We start from the raw sequence: 18,275 nt of genomic DNA, 5'->3' as shown, positions 1-18,275 counted from the left end.
CCTTGTGGCCGCGATATCAACGATGCCCCCTCTCGACAGAGTGCGCCACCCGCTGACTGTGCCTCCGGCAAACCCTCTATGACCGCATTCTAGACGCTGCGTCCCCTCTACCGCGACTCGACGAAGCTTTCCTCTGCCTCTCGCCACTCGCGCTCCGTGTCCTCGACGAACCGCCTCATCGACTCGGTCCTCCTGCGTGCGAGCTCCCGCCCGCGCGCAGTCTTCATCATGCCCTCGAGCTTGAACAGCTTGTCGTGGAAGTGGTCGATCGCCGAGTCGCCTGCTGATGAGGGCGGAGCAGGGGCGGATGCGGCGGGTGAAGGAGACGGGGAGCCGTTCACAGGGGCGGCAGCGGCGAGAGTAGGAGGGAGGTAGAGCGGTCGGTTCGAGATGGCCGAGAAGGCGGCGCAGCGCATGATGCCTGCATCGCAGAAGGGCGATATGAGCATGCTGCGCTCAGGAAGACGCAGGCGAACATCTCGCCCAAGCTAGGCGGAGAATGGCATTCGCACCAAAGGCACCGATCGCGTCGAGCTTGTCGGCATCTTGCACGCTGCAGTGAGAGAACGTGAGCGTCACATGACCAAAGAGCACGAAGTCGCTTCGCAACACAGGCAGTGTCTCGCGAAGCCGACAAGTCCTCGAAGGTCAGACGCACCAGTGCAGCTCTGGGCACGTCAAGTGCCACTCGGTCTGCTGCCCCGCCGCGATGCGCTTGACCTCTTTGCTGTACGAGACGTTCTCGACGATGCGCTCGACGAGTCTCCGCTGCTCGTCGGAGACGTCTGTCCCGCCGTGCTTGTCCCAGAACGGCGCGAGGTGCTCCCTCGCGGTGGGTATGGGCTCGGGGAGGTACTTCTTGTCGAGCAGATCGTGGAAGAGGGCCGCCAGCTCGACGACGACGGGGTCCGGCTGCTGCTGCGGGGCGAGCGAGCGCGCGATAACGAGGGCGAGTCCGCGCACGCGCGTGATGTGGTAAAAGTCGTGCGAAGGGTCGTACCGCGCGTGGTGCGCCCGTGCGACGGCTTCGGCCGCGAGGACGACGGAAGAGGCCATGTGGGGAGGAGCCAAAGCCAGCGAAACAGCGGGCGAGGGGGGTAGCTTTCCGTGGGCCACCCTGGAGATATCCTCGAGCTCTGCAGCACACACTTGGCCCGTCTGGACGCGTATAAGGCGAGGATGCACGACAGCAACGACGAGAGAGACGGCGGCTCTCGTTGCTTGCACGCGCACTTGCTGCTCGGGAGACGCGCCGAGCGGGGCCAGGCTGCCCTCTGACACGGCCCCACGCGCGCCACACTGCGCTCTGCCCGCTCGTCGCGCCAGCTGCGACCGTGTGAACCCTCGCCGCCCCGTTGATCGCTCCCGTCCACAACAGCGGGCTACACGTCAGGGAGGCGCCAGGAGGGGCTCGAGTGCACGATGGGCGACACGATACCGCTCTACCTGAGCGCACACAGCCCGGCAGACGACTCTGGCAGCGACGACGGCTTCCCTCAGCCTCCGTCGGCCCGCACCTCGCTCGCGCCGTCCCTCGCCGCGCAGCAGCAGGCAAAGGAGACGAACCGCCAGTCGTACCGCCCACCGCTCCCGCCCAAGCCCACCCTCATGCGCAGGAGCCTCTCGGCCGGGACCGCCGCGGCTCCGACCGCCCCACCTGAACCTGCATCCTCCCCTAGCTCGCGCCAGCCTGCCGCCCGCGAGACGAGCCCGCGGCACTGGATGCGCGCCATCATGGGGTCACCCCGGACAGAACAAGAGACGGCGAGCGTCGCGTCGGGATTACGCTTGCCCGCAGACGCACGAGAGACGGATGCGAGCAGTGCAGCTGGGCCCGGGCAGCCTCTCTCGCCAAAGACGGGCCACCCTGTTCGGAGTAGCTCGCGAGGGGAACCACCCGCCATGCCGCCTCGGCCCGTCCTCATCTCGTCGCCAACGCCCTCTCCCACTCTCGGCTCTTTCGAACCGGCACCCGAATCGTCTCCTTCGTCCTGTCCGCCCGCCCTCTCGCCCTTCTCGAGCATGTCCATCGGGTCCGCCGACTCGTCCTCCGGACCGGCTTTCGCGCCTCCGCCTCTCCGCTCCGCCATCTCGCGCTCGCCCGAGCGCTCGCGCGCGCGCCCGCCGCAACACCCGTCCATCTCGTCCACCGCCTCGATCACGTCGTCCGCCTCGTCGAGCAGCCTGAACCCGTCGACGGCGTTTGGCGCGCTCGGCCGCGGGCTGCAGCAGGCCAAGTTCAAAGACCGCGTGGGTGCTGGACTAGGTTTCGCACGCGAGTGGGGCGGCAAGGGGAAAGGGCGGCTGCAGGACTCGTGGCGCGGGCTGCAGACGAGTCGGTCGACCGCGGCGGGCGAGTCGCTCGCCGCGACGTCGGGCAGCACGTCCAGCGGCAGCGGTGGACCCCCCTCAACGGGCCTGGCCGGGTCAGCCTCGACCGCGACGCTCACGTCGTTCCTCTCCCCCGCGAGTGCCGTCGGCCCCGCCGCAGCCGACGGCCCCTCCTCGTCGACGATGAGCGCAGCAGGCGCCGCCGCCGCGGCGATCAAGCTCCCCTCGACGATCCTGGGCGTGCGCGTCCCCAACGCGCGCGGGCAGGCGTTCGGCCAGCCGCTCGCGCCGCTCGTCTCCGCGACGCGCGCACCCGCGGCGGTCGGTGCCGCTACGCGCGCAGACGACGACGAGGTGACGGGCGATGCGGCGCGCGCGTGGCTGCCTGGCGTCGCGTTCCGGTGCTTGCAGTACCTCGACGAGTGGGGGAGAAAGGAGGAGGGGATCTACCGCGTGCCGGGGAGGGGACAGATGGTCACCCAGCTGAGGTGCATGTTTGATGCCGGCGTCGGGCAGGAAAAGGACTTGAGGGAGATCCACCCGGGCGATCTGGACCCGCATGCGGTCGCAAGCATGTTCAAGGGCTGGCTGCGAGAAAGTGCGTGCCTTTGCGGTTCTGTGCATGGGATCATGCTGATTGACTTGCACGCACAGTCCCTGAACCGCTCTTGTCGCAAGACCTCGAGACGCCGATCAACACCCTCACCTTGTCAGCACTGGGCTACTCTGCCTCTTCGACCAACTTCCTCGCCGGTGCTGCGACCTCTCCCGCACGCTCGCCCGCCGCGACACCCGGCGGCACCGGTGTCGTGAGCGGGACCGCGGTGACCGCGAGCGCCGGCGGGCCGAGCGACGCGCGCGCGCCGCGCGAGTATCTCGAGGAGCTGCGCGAGCTGTTTGCGACGGCGATGCCGGCCGAGAACTACCACCTCTTGCGCGCGATCGCGTACCACTTCGCGCGCCTCGCGGCGCACTCGCAGCACAACAAGATGAACCTGTCGAACCTGCGGTTGATCCTCAGCCCGACGCTGAGGCTCTCGCCGGGCTTCTTGCAGGTGCTCGTCGTCGAGCGCGAAATCTTGTTCAGCAAGTCGAACGAAGGTGCGCCGTCTCCTTCGGGGATAGTCGAGCGGAGGAGCTGACTCTGTGGCGCATGGCAGCTGCACGAGTTCGTCAAGCTTCGGCCGGCGCCTCTTCACCTTCTTCGCCTGCTTTCTCCACCTTTGCTGGTCCTTCCTCGCTGCCGCATCGAAGGTCGCCCACGCCCGGTTCTTCGCCCCTGCTAAACCCTCCATCGCCACGGACCGACACCGCGCCTTCCGTGTTTGCCCAAACCGCTTCATCTGCCTCGAACGGGTCAGGCGGGTCCTGGCTCGTTGTGGAGGGGCCGCAGGCGGAGTCAGGCCCAGTCGCCGCAAGCGCAGAGGTCTTGACGGCCTCGCCTGCAGCAGACGAGGAGCGACTTTCGCCATCCACCTCTCCCGTACTCAAGATGTCGGATGTCGCTTCACCGCCACCTTCCGCCAGCACGATTCGCACATCGCCGCAGACGCCCATCGCCGACCGCTTCGCTTCGACTTCCAGCTCTCGATCTCTCCGCCCCGCACGATCAAATATGTCGCTCAACTCGCAGAGCAGCGCATCTGCCTTATCCTCGAGCAAACCCGCCTTCATTCCCTCGCGCGATCGGGCGAACGGTGCAGGCGGCGGCGGGTTCTTCGGCTCGCGCGACACGGTTCCCGTCCCTCCCGGCGGGGGCTCGCGTAAAGGCTCGGCCACCTCGATCGGGTCGAGCTCGACGTTCAGCTGGACGAATCGCAACGAATCGACCTCGTCTACTTCGAGCGAGACGCACATGGAGACGCTGGCGCCTCGTTCGCTTGCGAGGGGCGAGTCGACCACGTCCCTCCCTCGCTTGAGCCTGGGCGCCGACTTCCACGCCGCGATTGCCGGCCTCGACGGCAATCACGAGACACAGGAACGTCTCCATGATTCGCCAGTCGTCACTTCGCTTGCAGGCGACTCGCCTCCTTCCACCTCATCCTCCTCGCCCGCCTCCGGCTCGACCGCCGCGACCTCGCACGCCCGCTCGCGCAGCGTCGAGCCGTCCCGCTTGCGCACCCACTCGCGCACCAACTCGGCCTCGTCCCTCCTCGCCACGTTCGCGTCGCACGTACGGTCGCACTCGCACAACCCGCTGCGCTCGAACTCGAGTACGAGCATCGCCTCGCTCCGGCGCGGCGAGTCGCCTGCCAAGGGAGGCGGAGGACGGTCGGCATCGCGGTCGTCGACGCTGGATCTCACGCTGCCCATGCCGTCGGGTCTGGGCCTCGGACTGCGAGACGGCACGGCGGCCGACGGAAAGAGGAGCGGACTCGGGCGCGAGGCGGACGACGAGGGCGCTGGGGGCGGGTTCCTCAGCATCGAGGAGCGCAAGAAGTTCTTTGGTGGCTAGGCGAGAAGGGCGGACAGTATCGGGTTTGTATGGGCGTCGTATCGGGCTGTGCGTTGCGTAGACGAGGGGACGAGTAATCCAGTTTAAGAGGCGTCTCCTTCGTTTGGCGACTTCCCTGCGTATGAGCGGCCTGTTCCCTGCAAGCTAGACGTGGCATGATTTGCTGGACTGCGGAGGCGAGGCACAAAATCGACAGGTACGCTCTCTTCCTCTCCCTCCTCCCGCCTCGCCTCTTGGTGCGTGGCCGCTGCGCGACCCGCCTCATACGGCGAGTGCACTTTGGAAAAGCCTGTACCTGCCCTCATGCGGGCGCCTGACTCTGCTAGCGCTCGAGCCTCCTTCTCCGCTTCGTGCTGGTCCGGCTCATCCCGGTGATCTTGTGAGCGCTGGCTGCTGCACTCGCTGGCCGAACCGACGGCTGTACGCGCTCTCCAAGGGTATTACAGTGTCTGGCGTGACCTCTCGCTGCGCTGCTCGCCCTGCGCCGCGCTGTCTTCACCCAACTTCGCATCGTTCGCGACGCCGTTACCGCCATTCTTCCACGACTCTCCTGCACATGTGGACTCGCGCGGCAGACGTGTACAATCGGCTCGCCGCTGCGAGAGCAGGCTGGCGCGGGCAGCCCGTATCAGGCGAGCCAGGCGAGGCGGTCAGCGACGACGACGGTGGATCCGAGGCGAGCTTCACCACGGCCATTGAGGGACAAGCGCCTTCCCTGAGCTCCCGCAACGGTATCGCAAGGCGCTCTCCCCCCGAGCTCCGCTTGCAGTCGCCCGACGGCGGGACGTACTCGCCATCGATTCCGTCAACAAGCGACTTCGGCAGCGCACGCAAAGGCACGCTTCCCCTCGTGCTCGCTGCTCCTCCAGAAGCAGCCGGCCCAGCCGTCAACGCACAGCCGGCTTCGCCTGCGACAATCGGCCCCTCGCCGTCCGCTCCCCTCCCGTCGAACCCCAGGCAGACTGAGACGCCTATAGCCAATGCGCCGGTTGGACCCGCAGCAGCACCACAGCCGAATGTCGCAAGCGGGCTTCTGGAGCGCCTGAAAGCGCAGCGCACCGCTCGATTCGCGCAGGACCCGCCCGCTTCTGCAGCGACGCCCGCCGAGGTTACACGCCCGCTTCCCGCGGCAGGACCAGCCTCAGCTATTTCGGCTATCGTCGCATCCGTCTCACTCCCCACGGACATCCCTCAGTCACCTCCGCTCCAGCCTTTCGACACGCCGCGCATCTCTTCCGCCTCGCTGGCGTACGAGCCTGTCGCCTTCGACACGACCTTCCCCCTTGAGCAGCTCGGGCAGGACCACATGCCCTGGACCGGATACGACGATTTCAACACGACTCTGCATCAAGACCAGCCTATCTTTCGCGAGGGAACAGCCGACGGCCTGCACCCTCTGCCCGACATGCTCGATGATCTCGGTCCTGTGTATGACGACCACCGCTCGCCGTCCGCTATGAGCGTAGGAACGGTGCTGAACGAGGCAATGCCGCTTGAGTCGCACCAGCCGACGGCGGACTGGGGCGTCTCGCCGCCGGCTGGAGGACCGATCGCGTCGGGCGAGCAGCACTCCCCGATGTGGGAACGGCAGAATACCTCGAGTGCACCCAGCCCACTCGAGCAGCGGCGGCGCCTACGGGAGGCCAAGCTTGAGTGGGAGCGAAGAAGACGCGAGGAAGAGCGTGCTCAGGAGTCACCCGGAGTCGATGTTGTCGCGGCGCCCGCGACACTGGTGGCAAGTTCGTCAGGAACGCAACTCGAGTCATTGCCTCCTGACTGGTCCGATCCGGCTGCATCGAGCGTTTCGCCTCTAGCACCTGAGCCAGTCCTGCTGGAGGTACGTCTCGCCTCACCTCTTCGTCAAGGACCCATCTCGAGCTCCTTCTTCCACAGGGATGGCTGCTGCTTCCGCCCGTCGAACGGCCCTTCACTCCCGGCCTGCTGTCGTTTCCCGACCTTTGGCAGGCTTTCTACGCGGTCCTCACACCGAGCCAGCTCTTCCTCGTCTCTCCGCCAGCCGACGTACCGACGCTCGCCTACAGCATCTGCGAGGTGGCGCGCACTGTCCGGCTGACCCAGCACAACTGCGACGGCTTCGAGCCTTTCTGCATCGAGCTGAAGAACGGCGACAAGCTGTATTTTGCTGGAGTGCAAGCACTCGACGGCGCTTTGTGGAGTCTCAAGCTCGAGTGCGTCCGGTTCGACTCTTTGAGGACCTCAATGCTTACTCAGTGCCTACAGCAACGCCCGCACCGGTGCCTTCAAGCGATCGTCCGCCCTGGTCGATATTCCTGACTTTCCGGCGGCCTCTTCTGCCTCACCCTCGTCATCAAGCTCGCTTGTAAGCTCGCGCATCAGGTCACGTCGCCAACCCAGCTCGCCTCCGACTTCCACGTCGTCGCCGCCGCCCTACGGCGCTCACCTCGCCCGGCTCGACTCGCTCGTCTCGCGATACCAGCGCGATCTACAGATGAAGAGCGGTGATGGAGCCTCGCACGTCAAGAACAGCGACAACGCCATGCGGGTCGGCGCAGTCCTGCACGAGCTCCCACCCGGAGCAGGCGTCGACGACTGGGGCCTCCCGGAGGAGTACGCGCACAAACCAGCGCCTCCCCCTCGCGCGGGCTCTAGTCCAGATCCAGCGCCGTCGCAGGTTTGGCCCGCCCGACCGCCGACGGAGCACTACTCGCCCGCTTCAACGCCGTCGCCCTCGCCCGCACAACGGGTCGACCCGCAGCACGCGCTCGAGCTGCAAGTGATTCTCGACCGGCTCGCGCTCCTCTCGGCGACGGTCGACGACGAGGTCGAGCGTGTCGACTCCGACGAGCAGCAGGCGAGGGAGGTCGCGCAGGAGCTGCGGATGCTGAGCGAGACGGTGCGCGCGAGGGCAGAGCGCGAGGGACGGCAGGAGACGGAGGCCGAGGAGCGCGTGCTCGACAAGGTGCGCTCTCGCTTTCTCATCTCATACACAGGCGACATGCTGAAGGCGGGGGATCCGACAGATTGACTGGCTCGAGCACGTGAACAATATGCGCCTGCGCAGCCCGTCGGACCGCGAAGAGCTCGCTCGCCTGGCGCAGGAGGAGCGGAGGTTGCTCGACGAAGCGCAGGCTGAGATAAACGAAGCTTTCGCGCAAGCGCACAAGCCGTCGACGACCGCCCTGAACTACAGACCGCAAGTGGACGATGCGGTGCGGCTCCCGACTTGCAGAATCACCGGCGTCATCGCTGACAAGCGTGGAGTGCCAGGCTTCGCTCTACTCGTCCCGCGAAAATTCGTCGGCGGTGATGCACCGTCAGCGGGCAGCGTCAGTCCCGTTGCAACCTGCCAAATTGCGCAGCAAGTTCTCCTCCAACACTTCTTCGCCGGTCCGTCACAGCTTCGCGACCCCGTTTAGCCATCCTTCGTTTCTACACTGACGGAAGTAGAAGTCTGTTCAGCGACACCCGCACCCGCAACCCCAGTACGACAGCGAACTCAGCTTTGATTCGCGCGACTTACTTCACAACGTGCAAGACCCAGCCGAGCGGCGAAGACGGCTGCAAAACGTGCGCAGTACCGTGCCCCGTCTGGCGAGCAGGAGAGCTGCTGAATCTGCCTTGACAGCTTTTCCTCGACATCGAGCTGCAACTGCAGAATCAGCGAAACCGTGCGCCACATCATCCCTTCGGTCTGGCTTCTCTCGCTCGGACGACCTGACCCCTTGCATGCAGAAATTGCATTCTCAAAGGAGCAGCAGCAGCATTTGACCCGCACGCTCGGCAAGGTCCTCTCGGTTCGTTCGTTTGTGTCGAGTGATTACGACGTCTCCCGCTCATGCAATGCATCGCAGCTCGTACAGCACTCGTCGCACCTCCACACCTCGCAGCTCTCTTCGCTCGTCCGTCGGCTCGACTCGCTCGTCTCGCAGCTCAATCACCCGACACGGCCGCCCGGCGCTCGCTCGCACTCGAGCCTGTCGAAGAGCACGTTCACATCGACGTCCGCGAGCACGCCTCCCCCTCCTCCGCCGTACCAGCCGACTTCTCCTCTCGTCGACCGCCAGAGCGCCGCTCGCAAGCCCGCCCCATCGCGTCGTCCGCACGCGAGCGCACCCCCGCTCGCGCAGCAGAGCATGCACCTCGTTCCAGGCGACGGCCGCATGGCTGCGCGCTTGCTGCCGCGCAGACTCGTCGCCGAGGGACTCGCGGCTGCCGAGGCCGAGCGGGTCGAGCGGAAGGGCAAGGCGAAGCAGCCCATTCTCGGTGCGTTGCGTGCTAGCTCCAGTGGGCCACAGCTGGGAGGTCTGACACGGTAATCGCGCTCAACGACAGGTGTTTCGCCGGCCCTGCCAAAAGACGCGCACGTCCCGCGCTGGGCAGACGGCGCGCAAGCCGCTCGCCGGGCGCGCGAGGTCGAAGCCATCCTCCACCCTCTCCCGCCAGGTCCCGCTCACCTCGCAGCGACAGCGTTGTCGGCACCGGCGAAGGTGCGGAAGGCCTCGCGATCGAGGGCGCTTGAGCGCGAGTTGCGCCAGAACGAGCGGGTGAACACTGCGCTCGGCGAGCTGCGCGGCGGCACGACGCACGCCCCGGGACCCTCGGCGCCGCTGACGAGAGGCACGACGGTCGTTCTGAGCGAGGAGGACCCGGTCAAGAAGGCGATTGCAGTGTGGGAGGTACTCGACGAGGCGAGGAGGACGAGACAAGCGCTCGAAGTGGAGGAGGCCAAGCGCAGCAAAGGCCAAGCAAAGACGGGGCGGCGGTGGTAGCAACAGACCAAAGTTCTTGCGCGAGCCTCTAGCCATTGACGAGTACGAAGAAGCGAGCCGTAGCAAGGAAAGCTGAAAGCTGATGAGGAGGCGAGCGAAGGCATCGCTAACGAGGGAGCACGCGAGCGGCGCTCTACACTCAATGGTGGCCTGTACATCCTCTACACTTCTCGACTACCCCGCTCGCCGTAGTTGGCGGCGTGGTCGCGTCGAGAGGGTCCAAGGCGACGCAACTCTGCTCGTCGCCGTCTCACTCGCGCGCAAGTCTGAGCCAAGATGGCCAAGCGAGGCGCAGAAAAGCAGCTCACCCAGGACAACCACGAAGACGAGGACCGCGCAGACGACGTGCGTGCCCCGGCTGCTCCTCTTCGCCGCTCCCTCAACCTCGCTGACGCTGTCCTCGCTCGCACGCGCAAAGGGCGGCGAGGGAGAGTTCCGCAAGGCTTCAGAATCTGCCATGGCCGGGCGCAAGTGCGCTCACCTCCCGCCCTGCTGCCGCCGTGACTCGCGCTGACACCGTCTCCACCGTAGAATCCGAGGCATGCCCAAGCGGAGGGGCCAGCCTGCAGCTCCTGCGCCCGCCCCACCTGCACCTGTGAGCATATTCGCAGCTGCTGTTTCGGTATTCAACGGCTCAGCTGACATCTCGACATCACTCGACAGTCGTCTGGCTTCGGAGCGGTGGCAGCGCCCAATCCGTTCGCAGCTCTTGCAGGTGGGTCGGCGGCGCCTGCCGCTCCTGCTGCAGCGAACCCCTTCGCCGCGCTCGGCAGCGCCCCCGCCTCGTCGACAAACGGTGCGGCCAAGTCGCCCTTTTCGTTCGGCTCCACCTCTTCCATCTCGGCACCCCCTCCCGCTGCTCCGCAACAAGCCGCTTCGGCACTTTCCTTCTCTTTCGGCGCCACGTCCACCTTTGGCGGGGCGAGCAAACCCATCGGCCAGTCTCACGCGCTCAAGTACTACACCTCCCTCCGCGCTCTCAACGTCTCTTTCCTCGACGCGCTCACTGCGCGCATCGAGAAAGATGCCTTCGTCGACCTTGCCGGCGAGGGCGTGCTTGAACGCATGAAGGCCAAGTACGCTGAGCACCGTGCCAAGGTGCAGAGCGAGTTCGACGGGGCGGAGCGGCGGAGTGCCGAAGCTACGTCGGCAGCAGCAACCAAGCCTGCGTCGGCCGCAGCGCCAGCATTCGAGATTCCCGAGATCTTCCGCAACCCGCCCAAACCGGTCCCGATCGCCGATTTGACGGAGGAGTCGTCGGACGACATCCCTGCCATCTTCAAAAACCCGCCGCCGCCCGTCCCCATCGCCGACCTGTCCGAGTCGAACGACATCCCCGATATTTTCAAGAATCCTCCGCCTCCCGTGCCGATCGCCGACCTGACCGACGAGTCGGCCGACAAGGACAAGGCGCCGCCAGCTCCTCCCGCCGCCTTCTCGTTCGCCGGCAGCACCGTCAAGACGCCCTCGGCGTCCCCGGCACCCTCCGCTCCTGCATCCGGCGGGTTCGTCTTCAAGGCGGCGGAAGCTCCGGCCAGCTCGAGCTCCCAGAAGAGCATGTTCACCTTCCCGGCCGCATCGTCGACCCCATCCACCTCGACCTCGACGTCTACGTCGTCCACTCCGGCGTCGACCACCGCGCCTGCGTCGTCTGCCGCTGCGCTCGCCAAGAAGGATGGCACCGCACGAGACGACTACAAGCCGCCGTCGGCGCCCAAGCTTGCGCCGGCCAAGCTGACGAACCCGCCGACCAAGCCGAGCCCGCTCCGGTTCGGCGAGAGCGCGAGCCCGCCCACGAGCCCCGAGAAGGAGGCGGCTGCGGGCAAGGCGCCTGCGCCGCCCAAGAGCGGCTTCTCGTTCGGCGCGTCGTTCGGCAAGATTGCCACGGGCGACAAGGACGAAGAGAAGAAGGCTGAAGAGACTAAGGCGGACGCTGCGGAAGCCGAGGAGAAGAAGGACGAGGCGGAAAAGCCGAAGCCGGCCTTCTCGTTTGGCGCTTCGTCGAGCCCGTTCTCGGCCGGCTCGTCGAATGCAGCTGCTTCCACCTCGACTGCGACTCCCGCCGCTCCCGCCTTCAGCTTTGCCGCGAGCAGCTCGACTCCCTCGTCGACTCCTGCAAAGTCGGGCTTTACGTTCGGCGGCGCGACCCCCTTCTCCACCCCCGCCTCTGCCGCTCCCTCGGCACTCTCCATCAAGCCGTCGTCTTCCCCGCCGATTGCCACCTCGTTTGGCGCCTCGTCTCCGCCGACGTTTGGCTTCGGCGCGGCGCTGCAGGGCAAGGACAAGGACAAGGCGATCGGGCTGTCGGCCGGCGCGGCGCGCAACACGGGCTTCGGCTTTGGCAGCTCCATTGGCGGGTCGGCCGGCTCTGCGGCGCCCAGCATGGGTTTCTCGTTCGGCAGTGCGGCCGGCGGGGTTGACAAGAACGAGCCGGCCAAGACGACCATCGGCTTCTCCTTCGCACCCGCCGCGGGGGCGGGGGCGGCGCCCCCCCCCCCCCCCCCGGCCCCCCCCCCCCCGGCCGCCCCCCCCCCAACCCCCCCCCCCCCGCCCCCCCCCCCCCCCCCCCCCGCCGCCCCCGCCCCCCCCCCCCCCGACTCCCGCTGCGGCCCCGGCGCCCGCTGCGCCCTTCTCCTTCACGGCCTCGACGGCGCCCACCCCCGCTGCCGTGACCGAGTCGGCGGACGGGACGACCGCGGGCGGCGAGTCGCGCGCGCAGACGCCGGGCGCCAACCCGTTCACGGCGCCGGGCGAGGGCGAGGAGGGCGAGTCGGTCCTGCACGCGGCGAGGGGCAAGGTGTGGAAGCTCGGCGGCGACGAGGGGTCGAAGGACCTGGGCGTCGCCAACATTCAGCTCAAGGAGCGCGACGACGGCGGCAAGGTGCGCATGCTGGCGCGGCACGAGACGAACGGGATGGTCCTCATCGTGCGTCTGTCCCTCGCTCTGTGAGTCGCAGCGCGAATGCTGATCCGACTGCATTCCACAGAACTTTGGCCTCTTCTCGTCGTTCTCGATGCGCAAGGAGAAGGTCTTCCTGACCTTCACCGGCTTCGACAATGACGCCCAGCCCGTCATCTACCGCCTGCGCTTCAAGACCAAGGAGGTTGTTGACGAGTTTGAGGACGCCGTCAAGGACGCGAAGAAGCGCCTGGCGTGAGTGAGGAGGAAGGGAGCACGCATGTAGCTCGATTTGCATCGAACCACGTTCTTCGTATCTGGCTTGGTCAGGTGCCGACATTTCTCTGTGCCTCCTTCCATGCTGTGCTCTCGTTTCGCGGCAGCGTCAGCAGACGAGGCGCAGACACGCGCGAGCGAGCTACCGACGGGCCGGCGACGCGCCGGAACAGACCTTTGGCATGCCTGCCATGTCGCCACGACCAAGGTCCGCTCGTCGGCGTGCGCGAGCAAGACCGCCGAGCCCAGCGTAGCGAACGAGACTGTCGCCGAGAGGAGCGAGGCAGACTTTTCGACGGGCCAGTTCGTTCGGCTCGCGGCAACCTCTCAAGAGCAGCCGACAGACATAGAATGAAGAGCAAAGCACTGCATTGAGATTAGACAGACGACTCTTGGGCAAGAGGTATGTACACAGCACGAAGGCGAGTAGCTACATCACGACAGGGAATGGGTAGTCACAAGCTGGGGAGGGAATCTTGTCGAGACTCGCGAGGCAGTGAAACCTTAGACACGGTCCGCCGGCTGGGCCGCCGAGCCGGAAGTCTCGGTGGCGCCTGCCTTGGACGCGCCGGGGCCGACGATGGTGAAGGCCGGACTGCGCCAGTCGTCCGACTGACGCGCCTGCTGCTGCTTGTGGGCGATCTTGTCGAGCTGCGAGTCGCGCGCCGACCAGTCGACGAGCTTGTCCTTCGGGTCGAGGGTCAGCGAGAACTGGCCGTCGGCTGCGAGAACCGAGCAAGGTAGTCAGCGACCTGCGCGAAGGAAGCCGAAAGCAGCAAGGAAGACGTACGAGCCGCCTTCTCGGCCTTGGCCTTCTTCTCCTGCGCCTCGGTCTTCTTCTCGTTGAACGACTGCTTGAGCGCGTCGATCTTGTTGGTGCCCTCCTGCTTCTGCGCATCCTCGAGGCGCTCCGAGATGTCCGAGAGTTGGGCGTCGACCTGCTCGAGACCGGTGCGGATGGCGGCCTCCATCGCCTTGGTCACGGCCGACTTGATGAGGCCGGTCGCGAGCGGGCGGAGGAGGTTGATGAGGGTCGAGTGCTTCGACTCGCGGACGGCAAACTTGAGCTTGTCAATCTTGAGCTTGACGTCGACGACCTTGAAGGCGTGGTGCTTGCGACCGGTCGACTCGATGGCGATCTTGCCCGAGAGACCCTTGCCGCCGAGGAAGACGTCGGCGTAGCCGCTGTCGGTGAGCTTGGGGAAGCCCGTCTTCTTCTTGATGTAGAACGCGACGTCCTTAAGGTCGCACTGGACCTGTCAGCGCGCAGAGGAGTGCCGTCAGTGAGGCGAGTTTAGGGAAGAAGCACAACGCTCGAGGCGAAGCGGAGACGAACCTGGCTGAAGCCAACCCAGAACGCGTGCTTGCTCGTGTCGCCGAGGTTGTCGTACGGCGAGAGCTTCCAGTAGTTGCGGCTCTCGATCTCGAAGATGTTCGGGAGGAGGTTGGCTGTGCGGTCACAACAGGTCAGTGTTGTGTTCTCGGCCCTCGGTGAGAGATAAAGGCGAAACGCACCAGTCTCGAGCGTGAGGTTCTCGATGACGAGGTCGACGTCGTTCGAGGTGTACTCGGCACTGCGAACAGAGTCGATCAGCGGGAGTCACCTCCCTAAGGAGCGGAAAGCACGCACCGAGGGACCGGGATGTAGCCGATCGACTGGAAGAGCGTCGGCAGGATGACCGAGCGGATGTCCTGCGTGGCGCAGCCCGAGTCAGCACGAGGACTTTGAGAGCGAGAAACACGAGGAGCGGCAACGCACGCGCCAGAGCTCGGGCTTGTACTTGAGGTTGCCCTCCGAGTCCATAAAGAGGTCGGTGACGAGGGTCTTGACCGACTCGCCGAGGCGCTGGTTGAGGCCGTCGTCGGCGTACGAGGTGAAAAAGTTCTGCACCTCGTCGAAGAACTGGTCCTTGTGGCCCGAGTACTTGCCGTTCTTCGGGTCCCAGTACCTCTTGCCCGACTCCTTGAGCTCGCGGCCGCGGCGGTCGGCCTCGTCCTTCATGATGTAGCCCGGCTCCTGGAGGCACTGGCGGACGTACTGGTTGAGCTCACGGAACCAACCGCTGTGAGCGAGAGAGGTCAGTCAGGCGAGGATTGAGAAGGTCAGGCTACGAGGTAACGCACCGGAGCTCGCCGTCGTTCTGCGCATCGCGGTAGATCTGGTCGACCGTGTCAAAGATGCCCTGCATCGACGCGCCGTTCGCGAAGCGCTCGAGGAGGGTGCGGAGCTCGTAGGTCGCCTGCTGGAAGTCGCCGTCGTGCTTGACCGACGCGGCCGTTCCGCCCGACTGCTTGGTCGCCTCCTTGGCCTGGACCTGGTAGTGCTCGGCGCGGTCGAGGAAGAAGTCGATCGCCTCCTGGTAGTCCTTGTGGCGCTGGTTCTCGACGACGACCTTCTTGAGGCGGTAGATGAAGCGGTCACGACGCTCCTGCGGGAACTTGTCGTCGAGGTACTCGCGCGTCTTGTGGAGCTGCTCGCTCGCCTGGTCCTTGCGGTGGTCGGGGATCTTCGACATGAGCTTGTTCTGGACGCCCTTGGCCTCCTCCTTCGCCTGGCTCGCGCCGGCCTCCTTGCCAGCCTGGGCGCGGGCCTTGGCCTCGTCCTTCTGCTGGTCCGACGAAACGCCGCCGTACGAGGCACCGCCAGTCGTCGCGCTCGTGAAGCCGCCCTGCGAGGTCGAGAGGGTCTGGCCCGGCTGCGCCTCGAGCGAGGCGCCCTGGGCACCGCCAGTGAAGTACGGCGGCTGGCCCTGGCCCTGGAGGGTCGAGAAGTCGTTCGACGCGCCCGTGGTCGAGTAGCCAGCGCCGGTGCCGCCAGTCTGGTAGCCGCCCGCCGCGGTCTGCGACTGCGCAACGCCGGCAGCCTGGTTGGCAGCGTCGCCGATCGAGCCGACGCCGCCGGTAGCGGGGCCGGCCTGCGACTGCTGGCCCTGGTCGGCGGCGTTGGCGACGTTGCCAGCGCGGTCCTTGGCCTCGGCCTTCGCCTCCTCCTTGGCCTGCTGCGCCTCCTGCTTCTTCTGCTGCGCCTTCTCCTTCAACCCCTGGAGACCCGTGTCGGGCGCGTCCGAGCGATGGTCGCGGACCTCGCCGTTCGGGCCAACCCACTGGTTCGACGGCGCGGGCTCGTCAACCTGGCGGAGGCGCTCCTCGTCGGGGCGCGCGATCTCGGCAGCCTTGACAGCGGCGTCGGCGCCGACGTCGCGGGCGAGGAGGCCGACGTCCTTGAGGAGCTTGCGCGCCTCCGAGTTGGTGAAGATGAGCTTGCCGAGCGTGCGGAGGTGGCGGACGGCCTCGTTGGCGTCGTCCTGCGCCTGACCCTTGTCGGTGTTGACGGCGACGTTCTTCACGTCGTTGATGCTGGGCGGGGTAACGTTGCGGGTGTGGTAGCTGAAGTAACGCGAGCAAGTCAGATCTGGCGCCTCGTAGGACGGGTGAAGCAAACGCACAAGAAATTCTGGAAGAGCTCGTCGTCGTTCTTCTCGGCAACAATCTGCCTGAGGTTGCGGATGATCTCTGCGCCAGGAGAGCCGGGTAAGCGGAGGCCGAACGGGGCAGTCGCGGCTCTACAAGCACGCACCGCGGGTGTCCTCGACAAGGGTCTGGCCATCCTTCGAGAGCTTGCTCTCGTCAATCGGGGAGTGGTCGACGAGGTAGTCGAGAGTCTGGATGCACTGGCTGCGAAGCGGGAAGGAGAGGACGAGACGCTGCGAGTTAGCATCGACCGCGGGTCATGCGACTCCGTCAAAATGGCCAGTACGCACTCGTTGGCCGGGAGCTTGCCGGCACGGAAAGCCTGGACGACGCCAAGCATCTTGACCTTACGGTCGGTGTCGACGGCCTTGTACTTGGGCTGCGAACGAGCAGCTCAGCGTCTTGCTCTCTGCTCTCTGCAGTCCAGCGAACCGGTAAAACGTACGTCCGTAGGACTCGTCACCGCCGACTTGCTCGGGTTCTCGCTGATCTCGCGCGTGTGGGTGCCCGTTGTAGGCGCCATGACTGCAGAAAAGCGACATGCGTCAGTTACGATCGCGCGGAAGGAAACGAGGTTTGTCGAGGCAGGGGCTCACTTGCGGGTTTGCTGAGGGTGGAGGTTGGTATAGAGATGCTTCTGTAGCGGATAGAAACGCAAAGATGCGCAAGGAGAAGAGAGAAGGGGAGGGTCAGCGCAGCGGGAAGGTTGGGCGAGGCGCGCGCTGTCGATGACCGCATCGCCTTTTCGTGCACCGCTTGCCTCCGCGCGCCATGACGCCACTCGTGCTGCACGGCGGCATTCGATCGCCCGCAGTGCCACGTCGTCTCGCGAGGTCGCTGAATTGTCTTCGAGCAGCGCGCAGCACGCACCCGGTCCTCTTTACCCCACAAGTCGAAGGCGACGACGTGCACAGCGGTGCGTGTCGCGGGTCGACGCAGCGCCGGTGACGTTGTGCGTTCGTTTCACGTGAAAGTCACTGTAGTGAGGTGTTCAGATCCGCCTGTTTGGGGGTTGAGGCGGGCAGGAGGCAGCGACCGAGACGAGGAGGAGGCGGGAGAGGGTCGGGAAAAAGGCCATGCAGTGTAGGTAGCCGAGTTGATGGAGGCAGAAGGCGACAAGCACCTCAGTACCCGTGTCCATCCAGATTGAGCAGAGTGCTTCGAGCGAGACGCACCGAGACGAAGTCGGAGCGCGGTGGACGGGGCGCTGGCGTGTCGGGCGGAGCGGGCAGTGCGAGCTGCGAGTCTGAGGATGGCAGGGTACGAAGCTTCTCCTGAGGCGGGTTTGAGCGAGAGAGCCGCACGAGAAGGTGCGCGAGGCGATGAGGCGAGGACGTCGCTGCGGGCGGACATCCGCGGCGAGGCGGCTGCTTTCGCCTCTCGCAGAGAATGCGAGGACAGAGTGCAGCACTTGAAAGGTACAGGACGACCTGATTAAGCCTCCCGGGCCAGCAGAAGCGTCTCGCACGGCGGACACGGTGCTCAAAGTCTACCAACTCCGGTTTGTCGCGCTGTTCTCGCTGTCAAGACTTTTCTGCGCCTTCCTTGGGTTCTGAGGGCCACCCCTGAATCAAGTCATCGTGCAGGCGGCCAAGCGGAGGCAGCGGGGGGACGACACGCCGCTCGGGCAGCCCTCTCCCGTTCAACGAGTCGAAGACGACCTTCTCAATCGTGAGTCGGGCACCCGAGCCGCTGCACTCTACGGTTCCCAGTGCTCCACTTGCAGCGTCTCCCTCTCCCACTCGTCGAGATCCCGCCTCGTCGCCCCTTCGTCCGACAGCGCCCGCTCGAACCACCGTTCCCACGGCCGGTCACACCGCAGCGCGCCGTCCGGGCGGCAGAAGAAGAGGTAGTGCCGGTCGGGCGAGGCGGTCGTGTTGAGCCAATCGAGGAGGTGCTCGGCGGCGCGTGTGGACGGCGTCGGGAGAGCGAGGTTGGCGAGAAAGACGCGCAGAGCAGTCTCGGAGTGTTGCATGAGTTCGGTAGAGCGCAGGATCGTGGCAGGATCGTGGCAAACTCGCGGACTGTGCAGAGAAGCGAATCAGACGATGCGCCCGCTTGCGAAGACGAGCTCGAGAGGGGGTTCACGTAC

At 66.0% G+C, this 18,275-nt stretch overlaps 6 protein-coding genes across 6 annotated transcripts; 3 read left to right on the top strand and 3 right to left on the bottom strand.

Annotated features, from left to right (window-relative positions):
* Positions 1–107: 107 nt before the first annotated feature.
* On the bottom strand, positions 108–1,056 carry JCM10292_007738 (HD domain-containing protein; the record flags this gene model as incomplete). Its single annotated transcript, XM_076650347.1, has 3 exons — positions 108–421; positions 513–553; positions 659–1,056. The coding sequence occupies 3 exons, from the start codon at positions 1,054–1,056 to the stop codon at positions 108–110; spliced, it is 753 nt and encodes a 250-aa protein (XP_076504149.1).
* Positions 1,057–1,422: 366 nt separating this feature from the next.
* On the top strand, positions 1,423–4,786 carry JCM10292_007737 (Rho GTPase-activating protein; the record flags this gene model as incomplete). Its single annotated transcript, XM_076650346.1, has 3 exons — positions 1,423–2,929; positions 2,986–3,432; positions 3,492–4,786. The coding sequence occupies 3 exons, from the start codon at positions 1,423–1,425 to the stop codon at positions 4,784–4,786; spliced, it is 3,249 nt and encodes a 1,082-aa protein (XP_076504148.1).
* Positions 4,787–5,342: 556 nt separating this feature from the next.
* On the top strand, positions 5,343–9,537 carry JCM10292_007736 (uncharacterized protein; the record flags this gene model as incomplete). The annotated part of the gene is made up of 9 exons (XM_076650345.1): positions 5,343–6,623; positions 6,680–6,975; positions 7,028–7,727; positions 7,789–8,094; positions 8,228–8,335; positions 8,394–8,436; positions 8,501–8,562; positions 8,620–9,031; positions 9,101–9,537. The coding sequence occupies 9 exons, from the start codon at positions 5,343–5,345 to the stop codon at positions 9,535–9,537; spliced, it is 3,645 nt and encodes a 1,214-aa protein (XP_076504147.1).
* Positions 9,538–9,813: 276 nt separating this feature from the next.
* On the top strand, positions 9,814–12,695 carry NUP2 (nucleoporin NUP2; the record flags this gene model as incomplete). Its single annotated transcript, XM_076650344.1, has 6 exons — positions 9,814–9,882; positions 9,956–10,008; positions 10,069–10,132; positions 10,201–11,952; positions 12,257–12,463; positions 12,525–12,695. 6 exons carry the CDS (start codon positions 9,814–9,816, stop codon positions 12,693–12,695), a joined length of 2,316 nt encoding a protein of 771 aa, XP_076504146.1.
* Positions 12,696–13,216: 521 nt separating this feature from the next.
* JCM10292_007734 (uncharacterized protein) lies at positions 13,217–16,706 on the bottom strand (the record flags this gene model as incomplete). The annotated part of the gene is made up of 11 exons (XM_076650343.1): positions 13,217–13,434; positions 13,503–13,968; positions 14,049–14,161; positions 14,228–14,286; positions 14,343–14,404; positions 14,472–14,775; positions 14,837–16,099; positions 16,159–16,225; positions 16,290–16,387; positions 16,474–16,562; positions 16,629–16,706. 11 exons carry the CDS (start codon positions 16,704–16,706, stop codon positions 13,217–13,219), a joined length of 2,817 nt encoding a protein of 938 aa, XP_076504145.1.
* Positions 16,707–17,882: 1,176 nt separating this feature from the next.
* JCM10292_007733 (uncharacterized protein) lies at positions 17,883–18,158 on the bottom strand (the record flags this gene model as incomplete). The annotated part of the gene is made up of 1 exon (XM_076650342.1): positions 17,883–18,158. One exon carries the CDS (start codon positions 18,156–18,158, stop codon positions 17,883–17,885), a length of 276 nt encoding a protein of 91 aa, XP_076504144.1.
* Between the last annotated feature and the right edge of the window lie 117 nt (positions 18,159–18,275).

Source organism: Rhodotorula paludigena (assembly GCF_050403205.1).
Source record: "Rhodotorula paludigena JCM10292 DNA, Rt_paludigena_JCM10292v1_ctg34, whole genome shotgun sequence".
In the NCBI taxonomy this organism is placed as follows: domain Eukaryota; kingdom Fungi; phylum Basidiomycota; class Microbotryomycetes; order Sporidiobolales; family Sporidiobolaceae; genus Rhodotorula; species Rhodotorula paludigena.
Note: the sequence above shows the minus strand (reverse complement) of the source record. Positions and strands in the feature narration are given on the sequence as shown.